General features: G+C 42.6%; 2 protein-coding genes across 2 annotated transcripts in view; one reads left to right on the forward strand and one right to left on the reverse strand.

The window, feature by feature from the left end:
* PLD3 (phospholipase D family member 3) overlaps positions 1–17,970 on the forward strand; it is a 35,590-nt gene that overhangs the window by 16,385 nt on the left and 1,235 nt on the right. The window contains exons 9-12 of the mRNA XM_018565064.1: positions 506–671; positions 2,451–2,550; positions 4,283–4,475; positions 10,617–10,624. Coding sequence (XP_018420566.1) covers positions 506–671; positions 2,451–2,550; positions 4,283–4,475; positions 10,617–10,620 — 463 coding nt within the window. The 3' untranslated portion in view covers positions 10,621–10,624. The remainder of the gene's footprint in view (positions 1–505; positions 672–2,450; positions 2,551–4,282; positions 4,476–10,616; positions 10,625–17,970) is intronic.
* On the reverse strand, positions 10,940–12,451 carry HIPK4 (homeodomain interacting protein kinase 4). The gene has a single exon (XM_018565061.1). The coding sequence runs from the start codon at positions 12,449–12,451 to the stop codon at positions 10,940–10,942; it is 1,512 nt and encodes a 503-aa protein (XP_018420563.1).

The following is a 17,970-nucleotide window of genomic DNA, read 5'->3' on the forward strand; positions in this document are numbered from 1 at the left end:
TATGGAGCGCAAAATACAGTATATCTATATAGGGGAAGGGATAAGATTACCCAGACTGCATAGTCAGAGAGGGAATGTGCCTCTACTAGAAGCGGGACCATGTTGCTTGGTCAGTTATACACAGGTTGCCAACAGGCAAGCATGCGGTGCTGTTTTGTTTTTCTTTAGGGAGTCCCAACACGCTTTTCAGATTACGTGATGTAAATGCTCCCTATATTGGATGTTTATTTCTAAAATAAAGATTTTGTGAATGTGTAAAAACTAAGAAAAATGAAAATGTAATTGTACTTTTTTCTAAGGCAACCTGAATGGTTTTTGGTGGCAGTGTTTTTTGGGGTTTTTTTGGTTGCAGTTCACAGAATGATTATACTAGTTGGAACTACTGTGTCACATTGCAAAGTTTGGGCCTCCACACTTTGTGCATAGGCAATGATTTACATTTCCAGTTTGTAGTTTTTGCCTTTTGTTTCTCTACGTGGATGCATGATTTTTCTTCTTATTTCAGGTACTGGCCCGAAATTGATGATCATCTAAGGAAAGCGGTTTATGAAAGATATGTAACTGTGCGACTGTTGATAAGCTGTTGGGCAAATTCGAAACCACCCATGTTCCCCTTCTTGAAGTCGATGGCAGCTCTGAACAGTAGCAAGCCTCATTACAACGTAGAAGTGGTATGTCGCTGTGGGCCGGGAGGAGGGAGTGATAACTTGATATCAAGGGGGGGTGCTGCTGATAACGCAGCAAGCACCTGGATAGGCTTTGTTTTTTGCTAGGAGAAAGTATGTAATGTGATTTTATGCAGAACAGTTTTGGGGTAATTAAGACATTCTAGGTAAAAGGATTCTATCCTCTGTACAGGACTGCTGTTGGGCACAGGTTTAATTTAACCCTTTCACTGCCCGGCCCCACTCTTCACTTCTTTTATGTATGGCTGCGATTACAGCAGAATCTAGGGGAGCCTTCTAATATAAGTACATGGCAAAAGAACACACAACTGGGCACAAGTGTGATATCATAATCATAATTTTAATTAATTCAAAAGTAATGCACGTACATACTATTGGAGAAAAAGTGCCAGTCACCTTACTGGGAGACTTTGGTGGAGTTGGTGTTTACAGTCTTCTCCAGTAGGACCTCACGTACAGGGCTCCAGGGAGGTCGAGCATGCACTATGGTCTATCCTGTAACTAGGATCAGAAGACGGTCTAGGGGAGTAGCGGTATCCGATAACTAAGCGCCTGGCTTGAGAAAGGAGGACACTTCTCTGAAAGGCGTCGCCTAGAAACGCTTAGAAGATATGTTGTCCGCATACCATTCTGCTTTGGACTATCCTCTTCACATTCCGTTAGCATGACATATGGATGCAACGTTTGGAGCCTCACAGGACCCCTTCGTCAGGCAAAGTGTCCAAAGCAACGCCTGACCCCTGCAATCGGGAAGACAACTGTGGAGACTTCCCTGTACAAGTGTAAATGATTCAGAGGAGTGTCCTCCTTTCTCAAGGCAGGTGATTGGCAGTGCTTGATTATCGGATACCGCTAGCTTCACTGACCGTCTTCTGATCCAAGTTACAGGATAGACCATAGTGTATGCTTTCTATTTCATAATCGATTAGTTGGCCGATTTTTATTTTTTTGATCAGATAAAAAAATTAAATACCATCCTTAATTTAAAATAAATACACAAATTCAGTGTTACAAACATAAACTTTACTTGGGGAAAAAAACTGCATGCACAATTTTTTGCAATCGCGCTGCACTGGATTGCACGGGATTGTGGTACCGTGCGTTCCAGTGTGGGCGATCATATTGTGGGTGGGAGGAGCATTTGGGGTGCCATGGAAATGAATGGCACTGTAACGCACCTCCCGCAGCAGAATTTGTCAGGCCGAAGTTCATGGTCACTTCAGCTCATAGTTTAAGGGAATGCAGAGGATTTAAGGTGAATCAGTGAACTGGCCAGCTGCGAGCAGTTCTGTTCTGACGCATACCTTATGTCTTTGGCAGTAAAAGGATAAAGAGAACCTGTGCCCAGACTAGGCACACTAAAGTATTTTATATTCCTAAGTAGTAGTAATATCTCATTAAAACAAGCCTTTATTCTCCTCTGTAGCTATAGGCTTTGTGGAGAAATTAATATTAAAAATTCACAAGAGAGGCACTGAAATCTCCGCTCCTTTTCCCCTTTATTTTTTTCTGCAAATGTTTCTAGGTTTCTTTGATGGCGAAAACAACAAAACTCCGATTTTACTTATCATAAAGGAAGATCCTGTTTTATAAAGCAAATATATATATATAATGTATATGCTATGCAAAGTTGAAATGCTATGCTATGAAGTTGGAATAATTTTGAGATGATGCAAAGCATTTTGATGTTTTGCTAGGTGTTGATTTAGCTGTAAAGAATCTTTTTATGGCACTCTTTGAATTCTCCATCCTTTTGTTTTGTAGAAAATTTTTGTGGTTCCTGTATCCGAGGAGCAGAAACATATCCCCTTTGGTAGAGTGAATCACAACAAGTACATGGTGACTGACAGAGTGGCATATATAGGTATGTATGCCTAGCAACATTTATCACTGTTGGGGGTAAACATGTTCATCTGTGGAGGCACAAAGTAAAGGGTTCTTTGGGAGTGGTAAGGGGGCTAAACCCTAGAATAATACTTCAGTTATAGGTGGAATCTGACTACTTTAGCTAATGCTCTGTTATATCTTTCATGTGATTCCAAAAGCTAGCTCTTCCTATCATGGTTTCTGTTCCCTCACCCTTAAGTTTTGTGTGCTCCTCCTCCTTGTTTTGACAAAATAAATTAAATATTTCACATAAAGCTTGGGACTTGCCGGCACTCAGGTTAAGGGCCCAGTCACACCTAAATCCAGTGCGTTCCAGTGCGTTTCAAGCCTGGAACACACTGAATCACATAGATCAAGCCGGGCAGCATTCTGGTACTGGAGGGCGTGTGTCGGTGTCATTCATGTCAATGGCACCAGAGAGGCATGAGGTCAAGCAGAACAGTAAAAACTCAGATTTACTTCAGTTGCCTAATCCATTGAATGTTCTGACACCTGAAAGTAACCTCTTCATATGCATTTTTCATCATAAGCTTGGTTTACCAGGGCGGTGTTAGTAGGCGGGTTCCCACCATATTTCGACACAAAAGGGGATGACAAATAATTGCAGATCCTGTGACCTGTAAGAAGAGGGAGCCTTGACTGCTGGAATCATGCAGTGAGGATGTGGATTATTGGGGGATAGCTTACAAAGGCGGAGACAAGCAAAGTGTTATAAGTGGGAGGAAGTGGGCTTGTTGGCCTCTTGAGAGTCGACCAGCATAGTTACATAGTTAGTCAGGTTGAAAAAAACACATAGACACATGACAAAAAAAAGCCTAAACAGAACGCTATGCCCACGGATTTGAACCCGAGAAAAGCAAAAAAACCCAAGCAAGCTGAACCACATGTGACAATAGATCGGGAAGTGATCGAGCTCATAACGTCGCTCGCTCACTTCTCGATCATCTCCCTGCAGAAAGCAGTGACTGGCAGTCACTGCTCCCCACAAGGATTCCCCCTCCCCGCTCCGATCCACCAGTGCAGAGTGGAAGAATGGAGGGGGCGGGTACAGCTTGCTCTGCCTCTAGATAGGCATAGCCAGCTGTCACTCACGCAGCTGGGTGGATCTCAACAGCATTGTCGGGATTCATCCTGGCTGCGGCGGTCTCAGTATACCGCGAGCCGTAGCTCGTGATATACTGAGCTTTGGATCACGGGAGGATGCTAGTATATATCCTCCCGTGACCCTTTAAGAGAATTATGGGGAAAAACACTTACCCCATAGGTCTCTTTTAATTGGTTACCACTTTAACTTTGCTGAAATTAATTGATTGTTAGACATTTGTCTAGAACTGATGGTGAAGAAAGATTTTCTGCATTGAGTTATAAAGTAAATGAAGTTTGGGTGCTCACGGTTTATCCGTGACTGGCACGATTTAATGTAAACGGAAAAGAGTTATGTTTTATATGATGATAATACGTCAATAAAGCTATGGCCTTGCCCTTCCAACAAAATTACTTTACCTAGTATTCATTGGAGGTGGGAGGGCAAAGGTAACAAAAGTATTTTTAACGTAAAATAAGTGTTCAACTATGATTCTCAGCAGTCAAGGATTACGTGTTCTTCTATAATTATGATCATGTATAGTTTTTATATTGTTTTTGGTTGTCTGGTACTTGACTTTTATTTAATCTTTGATGTTTCTGACATTGGATCTGTGACTTCTCAGGAACCTCCAATTGGTCTGGAGACTATTTCATCCGTACAGCGGGATCAGCACTGGTTGTGAATCAGACCTGCGCAACAAACGCCACAAACACAATGCAGAAACAACTTCAAGATGTGTTCATGAGAGACTGGACCTCCAACTACAGCCACCCCATTAGTACAATGATTGGATTTAAGAAGAAGTGCCTCTTCCAGTAAAAACATTTTTTTTTTGGGTGCTCAGTACAACCCCCCAGGAACTACAGCTACAGATGAGCATGCAGAGATTGAGATCCAACACAGACCGGAATTACATGTGGGGGGCAAATATCTGCTGTGAATCTTAATCTTATGCTGAACTTTAATACTTTTTAGTGGTGTGGGAATATAATGGTTTGTGTATAGTTTACCTAATACTAGGTATTGGACTCCTTGCCGTCCATTCAAATGCAAGTGCCAGTTTTTTTGTTTTTTTTTATAAGAACAAAACTTTATTGTGAACAAAACACATTCCCTCTCTTTTTCTATCTATGGATGTGTTTAAAAAAAACCAGTTGAAAGGGTGATGGCCTTCTCTGTGCCTCACTGGGGCTTTTTTCTAGAACTGAAAGCTCCAGCTGACTGAATATGTTTAAAGTGTATGAAAAATCCTAAAACTGACCATGCAATGCTTGAATTGTGGCCAAGTCCTGCTGACTTAGCTTACATTTGAGGTGTCTGTGGGCCTTTTGGAACAACTCTGTTTGACAAATGTTTTGGCATCATGTCTTGCTGTATACAGTTTTCTGGAGGAAAAACATTGCTTGTAAATCTGTTTCATAGTTTATCAGGTGATGCTGCAAGTAATAGCACTTCTTGTTGAAGGCTGACTACTCTAAGCTGCCGCCTCGCAATTAGTTGCAGAGTTGTAAGCCTGCCGCCTGTTCCTGCAGTTTGCTATTGGGCTGCCTATCTGATCTGCATGTGTCTCCTGCATACCGGATAGGAAGCTCAACAGTCCACTGCAGCACCACATTGCAGGTTGACCACATTGAAGGAAATTGTGAGGCAGTGGCTTAGTGTTGTCCTCTTCCAAACAGAAGTTCTATCACCTGCAGGATCTTCGGTTTCCGGTAAGAAACTTTGACACAGGACTTGCTTATTAAAACTGTGAGGCATGCTTCTAAACATACCAAAAATACATTTTGGATTTATGTACATTTTAATAGGTAGGCCTTATTGTAATCGGAGTCTAGGAGAACCATAGAGCAACCCACTGCAAGCAACTTGAAGCCTTTTGATTTATATTTTAACACTTTCTTAATGTAAGATGGAGGTTGGCCAGGGTTGGTTTACACTGATTTTAATTAAATGTTTTTTTTCTGTTTTGTGTTTTAGTATAAATTGGTCACCAGTTTACTGGGACACAGGAGCTGCAGCTAGGGCTGCCACCTTTTCTTCCATCAAAACCTGAACACTCTAGTGACGCACAGAAATTTTTTGGGAGAATGAGTCACGGCTTATTTATATGTAAATAGCGCCACCCATTCATATGTAAATATCACAGTCAAGACTATTTTCAATGGGGGGCCAGTAGCCCCTATCTTAATTTCCGTTGCCCCTGTCTGCCTGACATCTTGTGTCCGGGTTTCAGCTGCCATGAAACCCGGACACAACATTTAAATCCCGGACAGGTGACAACCCTAGCTGCAGCTGACTTGTAACCCAGTAACTTCTACTGAATGCACATTTCCTGGACCACTAGTGAGGTTGGAGGACTGGTGATCCAGATTGTAGGAGTAGATGGGGCAAAGAGCCGGTAGAGCTAATGTTAAATTATTTGCCGATTCTCTAGCGGTGACTCTCAGATGCTTCTCTGCAGTGAACGTGCTGTGGACCACAGACTGTAACAAGCATCTGAACTTAACAAAAGGAACTTGTATTATACAAAGATCTCAGAGCAGGAGCTAACTAACCAAACAAGACAATGGGGGGAATTTATCAAAACTGGAGCAGACAATATGGAGTAGTTGCCCATGGCAACCAGTCAGCTTCTCTCTTCAGTTTGCTCAGGTAAGATTTGAAAATGAGACAAAGAAGCTGATTGGTTGCAGTGCAAATCTGCTCCAGTTTTTATAAATTCCCCCCCAAAGTGAGCTACAAAATAACACACTGTACTGCACTTTGCTGGACTAATGGTCATGACTGTGGCGAATGTGCCAATTATTGGGAGTTTTTTTTTTGTTTTTTTTTCAAAGCTGTTACATTCTGTGCTATTTTACTATTGTTCAGATAGTTATCTTCCGTGTATTTTATAGAACAAACCTTTCTTGTAGCGGAACGGACAATCTGAACAGGGTACAAAACCTGCAGTTCTTATTAAAGCCACGGGTCATTGAGATCTTCTTTATGTAAAAAAAGAATTTTTACTCCTGTGATTTTGACAGAGCTGGTCTCCTTAAATAAACTTTTATAGTTTGAACAATGCTTGTGTGTACGTATTTTGATTATATTACATATTTTAAAGGGCCCGGGAGGAAGTAAGTGGCTCAACATACTAAGCTATAACAATCTTTATTTTGTTATGATGACTTTTACTTTCAGCAATGCCCGTTATAGCTTGGTGAAGAAAGCTTGATGACCATCTGGGAATTGTGAATGCTATCTAGGAAATATTGAAAGTGTGCTGAGGTTTACTTCATTTACCTTTTTTTAAAGCAAACATGTAAAATGAAATAAGTAAAGAAGACTCTTTGCGATGCACCATCCAATGCCATTACTGCACCTGGAACTCTCTCAGTGAACATTTGACACTCTCCCTGCCTCCCAATAATAATGTGGCGTAGCCTGAGCGGCAAATCGCCAGGGATGCAGGCAGGGGCGTAACTAGAAATCACAGGGCCCCATAGCAAAATTTTGTATGGGGCCCCGTGATTGCTAGTTATGCCACTTGCAGAGCCCACTGGAATGGCCGGGCCCCCGTGTGCCCGGGCCCCATAGCGGCCGCCTGGGTCGCTATGGCGATTGTTACGCCACTGGATGCAGGTAAGTTGGTGCACCATAGCTTACTGGGTAATGTAATTAACTGCCGGTGACATTGCATGGCAATCTGAGCAGTATGGTAGTAAAGATAATGGTAAGTACAGACCCTGGAGTGTGCCTAGCACAGGGTGGGTTTGGATATTTCTCTTTCTATTAATTTCTTTGGTGCAGGTTTATACATAGGACTCTATAGGTAGCTTGTAGCGTTCAGAATAGACTGCAATGTGCAATAAGGGGACAGATTTAGTGACCTTTTGTTGTTGAATGCATTACCATACAATGTACCACTCAAGCTTTGAGTTAGGACAGACGGAGTGCAAATCTAGTTTGCAACTGATGATGAAGATCTTGCAGCACAATACAGGCAGGGTTAATAATGGTAAACCTAACTTCCCAGTCCCCACCTTGACATTACATAGAAGGGGAAAGCTAATCAGTATTATTCAGTTTTCAGAAAAGAGCCAGTAAAAATGTAAGCAGTAATTTTTAAAATTGTTTTAAGTCATGCTATGTAAATGGGACTATGCAACAAATATAAGATAGGTGTTATCCCTATAGGGCCGCAAAAGTGGAACTGCCCTTGAAGCTACAATTTTTAGATCAAGTAGAGCAGGGGTCTCAGACTCAATTTACTCGGGGGCCACTGGACACATTTTTTAGTCCCGTGGGGGCTTCTTGACAAATGTCAAAATAAAAATTAACTATATACGGTACAGGTGTTAGTGCCTGCGCATGTTACAAGTGTTTTCAAGCGGCAACCGTCACCCATTCAAGTTCAGGTGACAGCAGTTGCATGTAAACGCCTGCACACCACATGTAATGATATGTGATATGATTACATGCAATTGAGAAACAATCACTATCCCTGGATGCACTATCAATACGTCCAGGGAGAGTGATTGTTTTCTAACTGGATGTAATCATATTACATTGCATTACATGTGGTGTGCAGGCGTTTACATGCAGCGGCTATCACCTGATCATTAACTAGAATTGGTTACAGTTGCCGCTTGTAAATGGCAGATTAGGGATCCCTGCTGCAGGAAAATGCTAGTTCCTGATGCAGGATCCCCTAATTGCACCCGAAATATAGGTGTGAATGGGGCGCACACATAGAATAATACCCTCCTGTCCCAAATTCTCCCCGGCACATAAAATGATACACCCCATTCCAAGCCCCCCCGCACACAATATAATACCCCCCAACCACTTATAAAAAAAATACACTCCCCCTGTTCCAAGCCCGCCCCCCCGCATCACATTCGATCTCATATGAACAGCCACCACAGGGGTGTGGAAATTTTGGAAAAAACTACTTGTCCAAGGACTAAAGCGGGGGCCGAATCTACTCGTCCTTCATGACAATCTACTTGTCCCAATACAAAAAAAATTATTTTAACCAAAACCGTGTTTAGCAGTGCTAAGAAGCGCTTCTCATTGGTCAGTGCCGTCAGGTGACCGCGTTGACCAACGAGTGCTTCCAATTTGCGAGCGAAATTCAGAATACATGGAACAGGTACAGATAGTACACCCGTACTGGTGGAGGGGGAAGGACCGTTCGCCGAAAGGTAAGTATAGTGGGAGGGAGATTTGTGCGGGTAATTCCATTGCCCCAAATTACTTGGGAAAGTGAATTTACCCTTTAGGGTGCAGACCTGCGGATTCCCGGGACGTGCGATCGTGTGCGGTAGCCTCCGCATGTAAGGGATTACATCTGGGTGGCAATCGCTGAAAAAAAGGTACATGTACCTATTTTCACGACATGCACCGCACAGTGTTTTCAACCGTGATCGTGTGGGATCGCCCGGGCGGTATTGCAGCAGGAAAACGCGCAATCTGCCTGGCAAGACTGGGGTGCCATTAGAAAATAATACTCGCCGGTCCACGCCCCCCGCTCGCAGCGCCGCTCTCGCCGCTCGTCAAACCAGCTTTGCTACTTGTCCATAGCAGGGCTAAAACAGTGAAAAAACTACTTACGAATTCCACACCCCTGCACCATAACAAAGAGAGGGTGAATCTCTTTAGAGGGAACATAGACAGCTCTATCGAAAGATTTAAAAAAAGAACATTTGGCTTCAGTTATATTTTAAGTCCCCTATCAGGAAATTTGGTTAATAAAATAACAAGGACATTTTTTTATTTGTAGATTTTTATTTTTTCTATTTGTCTTTCTAAGATGAGGTTATAAGAAGCAGGGGCTTCAGACATGGCCAATGACTGTTATGCTATCTGACTGATGTAGTGATTGATAATTTGGAGGTATTGCTTTTTTAGGCTTTGGTGTGACCAATATCGGCTTTGGCACAGCGGTTTCCCTGCTTGAGCATATCGGTCTTTTCCTTGACGACAGGGGATTCCATCCTGTATTCGGGAGTCTGTACTTCCTGTGAGTAAAGAAGGACTAGTTTAATTTAAAGGGCTGCAGTTTGAAAGATGTGTGTAAATCACAAGATCCTTACCAGAAAGCCATACTGGTTATAAATTATTTCTGAACTTCCATAAAACTAAATAAAATAGTTTAAAATGTTATAATCCAAAATTATACAATGCTCTTGTCACTTATGGGCAGGGATTGCTCTAGTCTGCATCTCAGAATGGTATACTGGATTTACTAGTCTACAGAGACTGGCAGTGGAAAAGTATGAATGCATGCTGCAGTCATTTCAGGGAGGTGCCCTTCTCATTTCAGGAAGGTGCTCTCTTTGCCCCACCCCCCTTCCCCCATCTGCAGGGGGTGGGGGGGGTGCAACAAGGAAGAGATCACCCCCCTGAAATGATGGCAGATAGAAAAGACGCTAATGCTTCCCTTGCTATCTTCTGTTTTTTTTAGTATTCTGACAGCTGCTGCCGTCAGAATAAAAAAAAAACGGCATTGGAATAAATAGCTAGATTGCTATTGGCTATTTCAGTTTGCAATAGCCAATAGCAAGCTGGCTATTGCACCCGCCCTCTGTTGCTGTCAATCAGCAGAGGAGGACCTGATGGAGACCTGATTGACGGCAGCAGTGGGCGGGTGCAATGGCTAGTCGGCGACCCCGTTGTCAAGGGGAAAAAAACACACATTGCAGGGAAAGGTTTACTCTGCTAGATAAAGCAGAGTAAACCTTTTCTGAGAGAAAATGTTTCTCTCCCGGGTGTCCAGGAGCTGCTATTTTATAGCGGGAGAATCCCGGAATATCCGGGAGAGTTGAGATGTCTGATGCTGGTAAAGAAGAAGTAGGGCATGGTGAGAAGAGGCAGAGCTGTAGAACAATGGTATATGTACATATATAAAAAGTTGCTCCTCACCTCTTATGTTCTGACAGTGGTGGTTCCACCATGGCACGCTTTAGCAGATGATGTTGTTGTAAAACTTCATACATGTACCGGTATGTTTTGTAACCTAATTTATAGGTTGCAAGACACTTTCAAACATCTGTTGCAGTAGGCCTCACGTTAATAAAATCAGTAAAAATTCATTTTATGATAGGGACAGTGGTGGTGGTGGTGGTGGTAGTTTTGTCTAAAATACCGGGGTCATCTGATACAATTACAAAGTTCCCTTTTTTTAGTCTGTTCAGGGTATTATAAAATATTTTTTTAGGAGCATAGATCTATGGATTGAGAGTAGGAGGAAGTAATGGAATACATTTTTCAATAATTCTAAATGTTTTAACCCTTACCTCTGAGAAGATGTGTTTTGTCTCTTGTAGTCAATATTGTCCTCTTGTATGGAATTCTGTGCTGGAAAATTAGATGTGCAATCAAACCAGGACTCCACAGTATTCCCTTCCGTATAATCCTCTGGGATTTGTATTTCAACATGCATTTGAATGGAAAGCAACTCATCTGCTTTTGGACATTTTGGGTGTCTATTATTAGAATGACTTGCTAATTGTTCCTTTTCCTGTTCCCAGTGAGGGCGGTTGGCCTGAGCATGTAAACCATTCATGTTTTTATTGGCTTTTTGGACTTCCTCAGTGACGTGCACATGTTGTACATCTTGCACCTTGCTATTATTAGGACAGAATAGATAGTGGCGACCTGCAGATGGAAAATTGTAATCATATTGTTGGGTGTTCTTCGTGGTCTCGTATGGACACTGCCGTGACAGCTGGTAATACCTTGTATTTCTGTAGATTATGTTTAGATGCTGAAGGGAAATGAAATGATGTTTCGTAGCTGCAATAGATGTTATCCTCTTGTGGGAATCCCAAACTAGCATTTTCTTGATGAGCTCCACCATGGTTTTCAGGTCATAATATTCAGCAAGGGTCTCTAGATCTGGGAAACTAGACTTGGAAATGTTCACAGTCCCTATTTGGTCCAGTGATTTCAACAAAACGGCCTGCCTTCCTGTTGATACCACAGTTGTTTTTAACTGATATTCTTTCATAGTTTTCATTCTCCAATGGGTTTCTCCATTGCAATTAGTCTGACGTTCAAAGAATCTCGGGGATTTAGAACCCGCATCAAGCAAATAATTTTGGGGTAACCCTTGCATATCACAGATATATCTTATTTGGTCATACTCATTGATTCCAGGATAAAGTGGGTACCCAAGATGAAGTTCAGCCAGCACACAACCAAGAGACCACATGTCCACCTTTTCATCGAAAGGCAATCCAAGCAGGATCTCAGGAGCTCGGTAGAAACGGGATTGGATATATGGTTCTTTCACATGTGTCACCTCATTCAAAATACCAGCAGAGCCGAAATCAACTACTTTTATCTTAAATGGGTACCTGTTATGGTCAACCAGCATTATGTTTTCAGGCTTGAGGTCTGCATGGATAACACAGATTTCTTTTAACTTCATAAGGGCTTCCAAAATCTGCAAGGTAATTGTTCTTATGTGTCTTACAGGAATTGGAGAAAAATTAATCTTCTTTTGGTACTGTAGCAGGTTTTCATGCAGCAGCTCAAACACCAGGTAGTAATTTACCTGATCTTGGAAATACTCAATGAAGTGTACAATGTGAGATTCTTCTGGATCCAGCTTCTTGAGAGCCTCCAGCAACTTGAGCTCGTTTTTGATTATGTAGCTTTTGTTATAGTTCTTTCCTATTGTTTTGATGGCCACAAGTTCACCAGTGCTCCTCCTCCATGCTTTTCTAACTTCCCCGAAGGTGCCTTTACCCATGACTTTCATAAAATTATAGTTGTCATCTTTTGACTGAAGAGCAGCCATGGAAGATCTCACGTTCCCAACTGAGATTTGGTTTAAACTCTGTGTGCAGCAACCGACCCTGTCTAGGGCCAATACCTTCCAAGTCCTGCACTGAGAGAGATGAGTTAGATGGTTACAAGACATTCGAAATATCATTGCAGAGACTGGTAAGAATGTTATGACTGAAGTTTCTTGAAAGGGATTTACAAATTTCAGTATAATGACCTCCATTTAGGAAAATACCTGGACTTCCAATCCTAACCTTGACTTCTGCAAGCTTCTGGCATACACAAATATCACATCTTGTTAGTTTACCTGAGCTGCTGCTCTATAACAGCCAGGGGCTGCTGTAATGTAGCTACAATATTGGCCGGCCTAAAGACTGTTGTAAATGTAACTTATGGCTGTGACAATAATGAGGTTTGAGTCTATTAATATTAACCACTTGAAGGCCGCGGTGTTTCACCCCCTTCCTGGCCAGGCCATTTTTCAGTGTTCAGCGCTGCGGTACTTTGGCTGACGTTTATTCCGTCATGCAACGCTGTACTGAAATGAATTTTATACCATTTTTTGGGGACAGATAGAGCTATCAGAACGGATGGGGGAGGGGGCGTGTACAGCTGGCTCTGACTCTAGATAGGCAGAGCCAGCTGTCAGTCACGCAGCTGGGCGGATCCAGACATAATTGTCGGGATCCGCTTCAGCTGCGGCTTCTCAGTATACCGCGAGCAGCGGCCTCGCGGTATACGGCGTTTCAGTATACCGCGAGCTACAGCTTGCGGTAGACTGAGACTAGGGTGACGGGAGGATGCTAGTTTGTGTCCTCCCGTTACCCTAAGGAGAACTATGGGGAAAAGCCTTAACCCCATAGTTCTCCTTTAAAACAAATGCAGCCTTTCATTCAGCTGTAGGTTAACTTAGCCTGCTCTCCATTTGCCAGGTCTCTTCAAATTCAAAAAATCAGAGATCTGTTAATCTGGGCCTGTAATCTTTACAGCTCCTAGGAGAAACACTAAAACCTAATGGTTTATCTAGTTTTCCCTGGAACGGGTGTGGATCAGCTTAAATGACTCCTTTATGAGCAGTGTCGTAAATCGCTAAAGCATGGTAAAGGTTTTGCTGAGCTTGGCTACTCCCCTAATAAGTAAGCAGACGGCCAGACGGCCTGGTAAGGATAATGACCTCCGAGTCGCACTCAAGTTATAAAACTGAGTTACAATATCAACTCAATTTCATAACTTGGAATTGGAGAGGGATATTGTAAAATGAATGGCACAAATACCCGGGTCTCGTCAAGACGAGAACATACATACCAAGAGTGGGACCATTATGATGCTCCAGGGCCTAACACGTGACATTGGCCCTCCTGGCCTAACCATCTTTGATATCACCGCCTCAATCTGGTCCCAATCTAAAGCTACTTTCATTATGCATTATAATTTAGGGGTTGTCGGACAGTATTGGATATGAATATTCAATTATCCTCTTATTTATGAATATAACAGTTTTGGAGGAGCATAGGACATTGTAAAGGCTTAGCCCTCCCGCTTCCCAAACCCAACCAGCCCTGGCTTAGGGGCCGGCTCCTAGGGGGCTGTAAAAAATATGCTGCACAGGCAGATCGAAGAGGCTCATTTGTAACATCAAGGAAAGGGACTCCTGTAACCTCAAAACGTTCATAACATCCCAGAAGAGTTCCCCTTTAATATCTGGTTCGGGCCGGGCGTACATCACAATGGTACGTCCCAATGGCCACCCTGCCTAACCTGTCACCTAATACTGTATAATATGTATGGTTGTCTAATACTTACCAGCAGCTCCAAGCTCCTTTTCAGCTGCTTTCACAGGGGTATGGTGCTGGTTCAAAGGGCTACTGCACATGTGAAACACATGTGCAGATCCTGTGGATATTAGCCATGGGTTTCCTTCAGCAAATGCAAATGGGTTGATTCATTAATGCATCAATCAATATAAACACTGTGACTATGCAACAGTGAACACTGCGCTGTTAAAACGGGAATAAAGCACTCTGTAAATGTTTTATCCTTGCCCTAATGTGCAGGTATGCACGGCATACTTGCACATTAGGGCACACTTACCATACATGTGTGCCGTTTTCTAGATCAATATTTGGCGCTTAGCTCTGTCCCCCTTCTGCTGCTGATACTTCTGGGTTCTCAGAGGTCCTCTTTGACCATTGGGTGCCACTGACTATGTAACTCCTGCGCATGCACACAGGAGTTACATTCTCCCCGACACTTGGCCCATTCACAACATCTTAGAGTGTGTACAATGCACCGAGAGAATTTTTTTGGCATAAGAGACATTTTTTCGGCATGTCTCACCAAAACTCCCGACCATCCAGAAATGTTTTATTTTTTCCACTTTACTGTTAGGGGCATAGTGGCATCTTTTAGCTCTTTATAGTCATATCTGTTGATCCTGCCAATAAAATTGGGTATGGGCTATTCTCATACATATAAGTGACAATGCTGTAAGATAGTTAGAATTATCCCTGGCATTGTCACCCTTTCTCCTTTGCCATGACTGCAGGGCTATACCTGTAAGTCAGACACAACCTCTTTCCCCAGAGGATCAGCATTGTAACCATGGAAGAAAAAGTCTGCTCACCCTAACCATTGCAGTTTCAAAGCCAGTCCTTCCCCGTCTCTTCTTTGCACTGCTGCTGGCGAGAGAGAGAAAGTGAACAGTGGCATCAATAAGCCACAATGCTCCATATACAGCAGTGGCAAATGCCTGGAGGGTTGCTGGGGATCAGAGCCGTCCCTATAGCTGGCATCCCCTGGGTAAGCAGCAGGCAGAGTGGCAAGGCACAATGTTTGCATCATCCCAGGTTGCTAGAAGCCAGGCATCTTAGCAACCTGGGATACTCTTGCCAGCATCCCACCAAACTCCTGGCAGCCAGTGACATCACTGGTCGCCAAGAGCTTTGCAGGACGCCAGCAAGAGCTTCCCATTATGCTACTGGCAACCAGTGATGTCACTGGTTGCCAGGAGCTCGACATGATTCCCCCACTACCCTCCCACTGCCACAGGGTCCCAAATAGTTTTGGGACGTCCCTGCTGATGATTGAAGTCTGGTACACTGGTAAAACATCACTGGACATGACGTTCCCTGACCTAGTTCACGAAAGGAAGAATTGGGAAGAGAGCGGTCACATGACTGCTAGAAAAAGCAGCCAAATTTTGCTTTTGGACAATTATGACATGCTAGGGGTGCATCCACATAATGCTAGGCCTTTGCTAAAATTTCCAATCAGTGTTCATTAGGCTTGACATGAAGAAGTGTGTAAAGTGCAGTGACCCACAACAACCAATCAGAATTTCCCTTTTTATCATGGTATGACTATAGTAAACAAACCTGGTTGACAGCGTTACTATTACTGCGCACGTCTTTGCTGCCTTTGTAGTGCAGGCTGGAAGGATCCGGTGTCCATCCCTTCGTCTGACTCTGTAACTGTCCGGATCGGCATCTGTTACTTCACTTGATCAGCTGATGGTTGCCATGGTGATGCAAGTACATGGATAGACAGGGGGAAAGTATTCACCGCTGCAGAACCGTTCCATTTTATTGCAAAATCTTTAACATTTATAGACGCATTCATTACGATGATGTATGGCGCAATAACGATGTGCCGTGTTTAGCAAACCATAGCGACCAATCAGACTAAGGCCGTTAGAAGATGCTTCCTGTTTGGTTGCTAGGGGTTACTTCACAATGCACATCACAAAGGGTCTTCTTTACTGACTGACCTTCACAATCATCCTTTTAGGCCTTCTTCAGTGTGGGGTTCCTGGCAGCGCTTGATAAAGTCATTGGGGAAATATGGAAAGGTTACCAGATGTGTTGGGGGCTGGGATGGCGGCCTTGCCCAGCGCAGTGCCGACGCATAGACAAGAAAAAAAAAAGAAGAAGCCTTGTTTGCAATGAGGTTGGTTCACAATAAAGCATTGTGGTGGTCTGTGCTGAAAAAAAAGGACGGCTTGCAGTTTTTATTAGTGCAGCATGTTGCAATCTAAACCACCGCAAAGCAACGCCAATGCGGTCAATAGAACTCAATAAAATGTCACTTGTAACATTTGAATAAAGTTCTAGCAAAAAAAAAAAAAAAATAGTGCCTTGCACTGTGATTGTGATTGGTGCATCAGCATTGTTTTTTCCAACGCACTTCAGCAGCCATTTTTCCAGCGCATTCATGGTCTGAATGAGGCTTAAGGCCCTGTTCACACCTTGGTGTTCCATGAATGCATGTTGCATTCACACACATTCTTTGCTGCGTCTCCTGCGTTTCGCCCATTGATTTTCAAAGGGCGCAGCATGCATATCAAATGCAGCAAGGTAGCCCATACAGCAAGCATACTACCTTTCTTGACCACGCGTCTGTGCATGCTTAACGTGCGACAGTGTGCAGTTTTGCAATGCCCGTTTGAGGTACCATGAACAAGTAATGGCACCACAAACGCATGGTACGTTTTTACAGCCCTGTGAGTATGCATTTCCTTGGGTCACAGCTCTGCCTTCTGATCTACTACTCAACATCTGAACAAGGTCACGTTATCATTGCTTGCTGGAAGCAATGCATGATGGGATATGTAGTCTTGAGAAATCCAGATTACATCACACCAAGCAGCAGGGAAAGAGACACAAAGCACACTGGGAATCCAGGAAGTTGATGAAAGTGATGGGCAGATGAAGGCAGCACTCACTACATAAAAGGGATTTTTTTCAAGTAAGCTTTGATTACATTATCAAAAACATATCTAGTATGTATTCATCTTGGTAAACAGATTTACGCTTTTTACGTCAAGCTGATTCTATCAAGTGTGATGTAGGAAATCACATGGTTAATATATTTATTTAGCGCTGTGTATTTATTGTTTTCTGATGTAGGAAATCACATGGTTAATATATTTAATTTAGCGCTGTGTATTAATTGTTTTCTGATGTAGGAAATCACATGGTTAATATATTTAATTTAGCGCTGTGTATTTTTTTTTATTACACAGTTACATAGTATTTGAGGTTGAATAAAGACATAAGTCCATCAAGTACAACCATACATTTATGATGTAGGAAATCACATGGTTAATTTATTTAATTTAGCGCTGTGTATTTTTATTACCATCATGTGGGAAATGCCAATAAAAGTACTTATTTTTTTTTCGATCTCGCGAAGCTATGCAAACATTTCGGATTTTCAATTGTTCACCCAATGTAATGTGTTTTTTTTTCTTTGATGGTTTTCCTTTTCGTGCAAGTTTTACGCTTAGCAGGTAGAAGAGACACATAATATTTTAAGAGAATTAGAAAGGAGAAGATCCAAGTAAAATAATTTAAAATTAATATAAAAACAGCCAAATGGAGCACAGGCCAGTCTCCAGTTACCCTGTTTCCCTGAAAATAAGACCTACCCCGAAAATAAGACCTACCCCGAAAATAAGACCTAGTACTATTTTTGGGAATTGCTAAAATATAAGACCTACCCCCAATACGTCCATCAAGTCAGACCATTCCCAGG

Source organism: Nanorana parkeri, unplaced genomic scaffold (assembly GCF_000935625.1).
Source record: "Nanorana parkeri isolate BGI_ZX_2015 unplaced genomic scaffold, ASM93562v1 scaffold810, whole genome shotgun sequence".
NCBI classification, from domain to species: Eukaryota; Metazoa; Chordata; class Amphibia; order Anura; family Dicroglossidae; genus Nanorana; species Nanorana parkeri.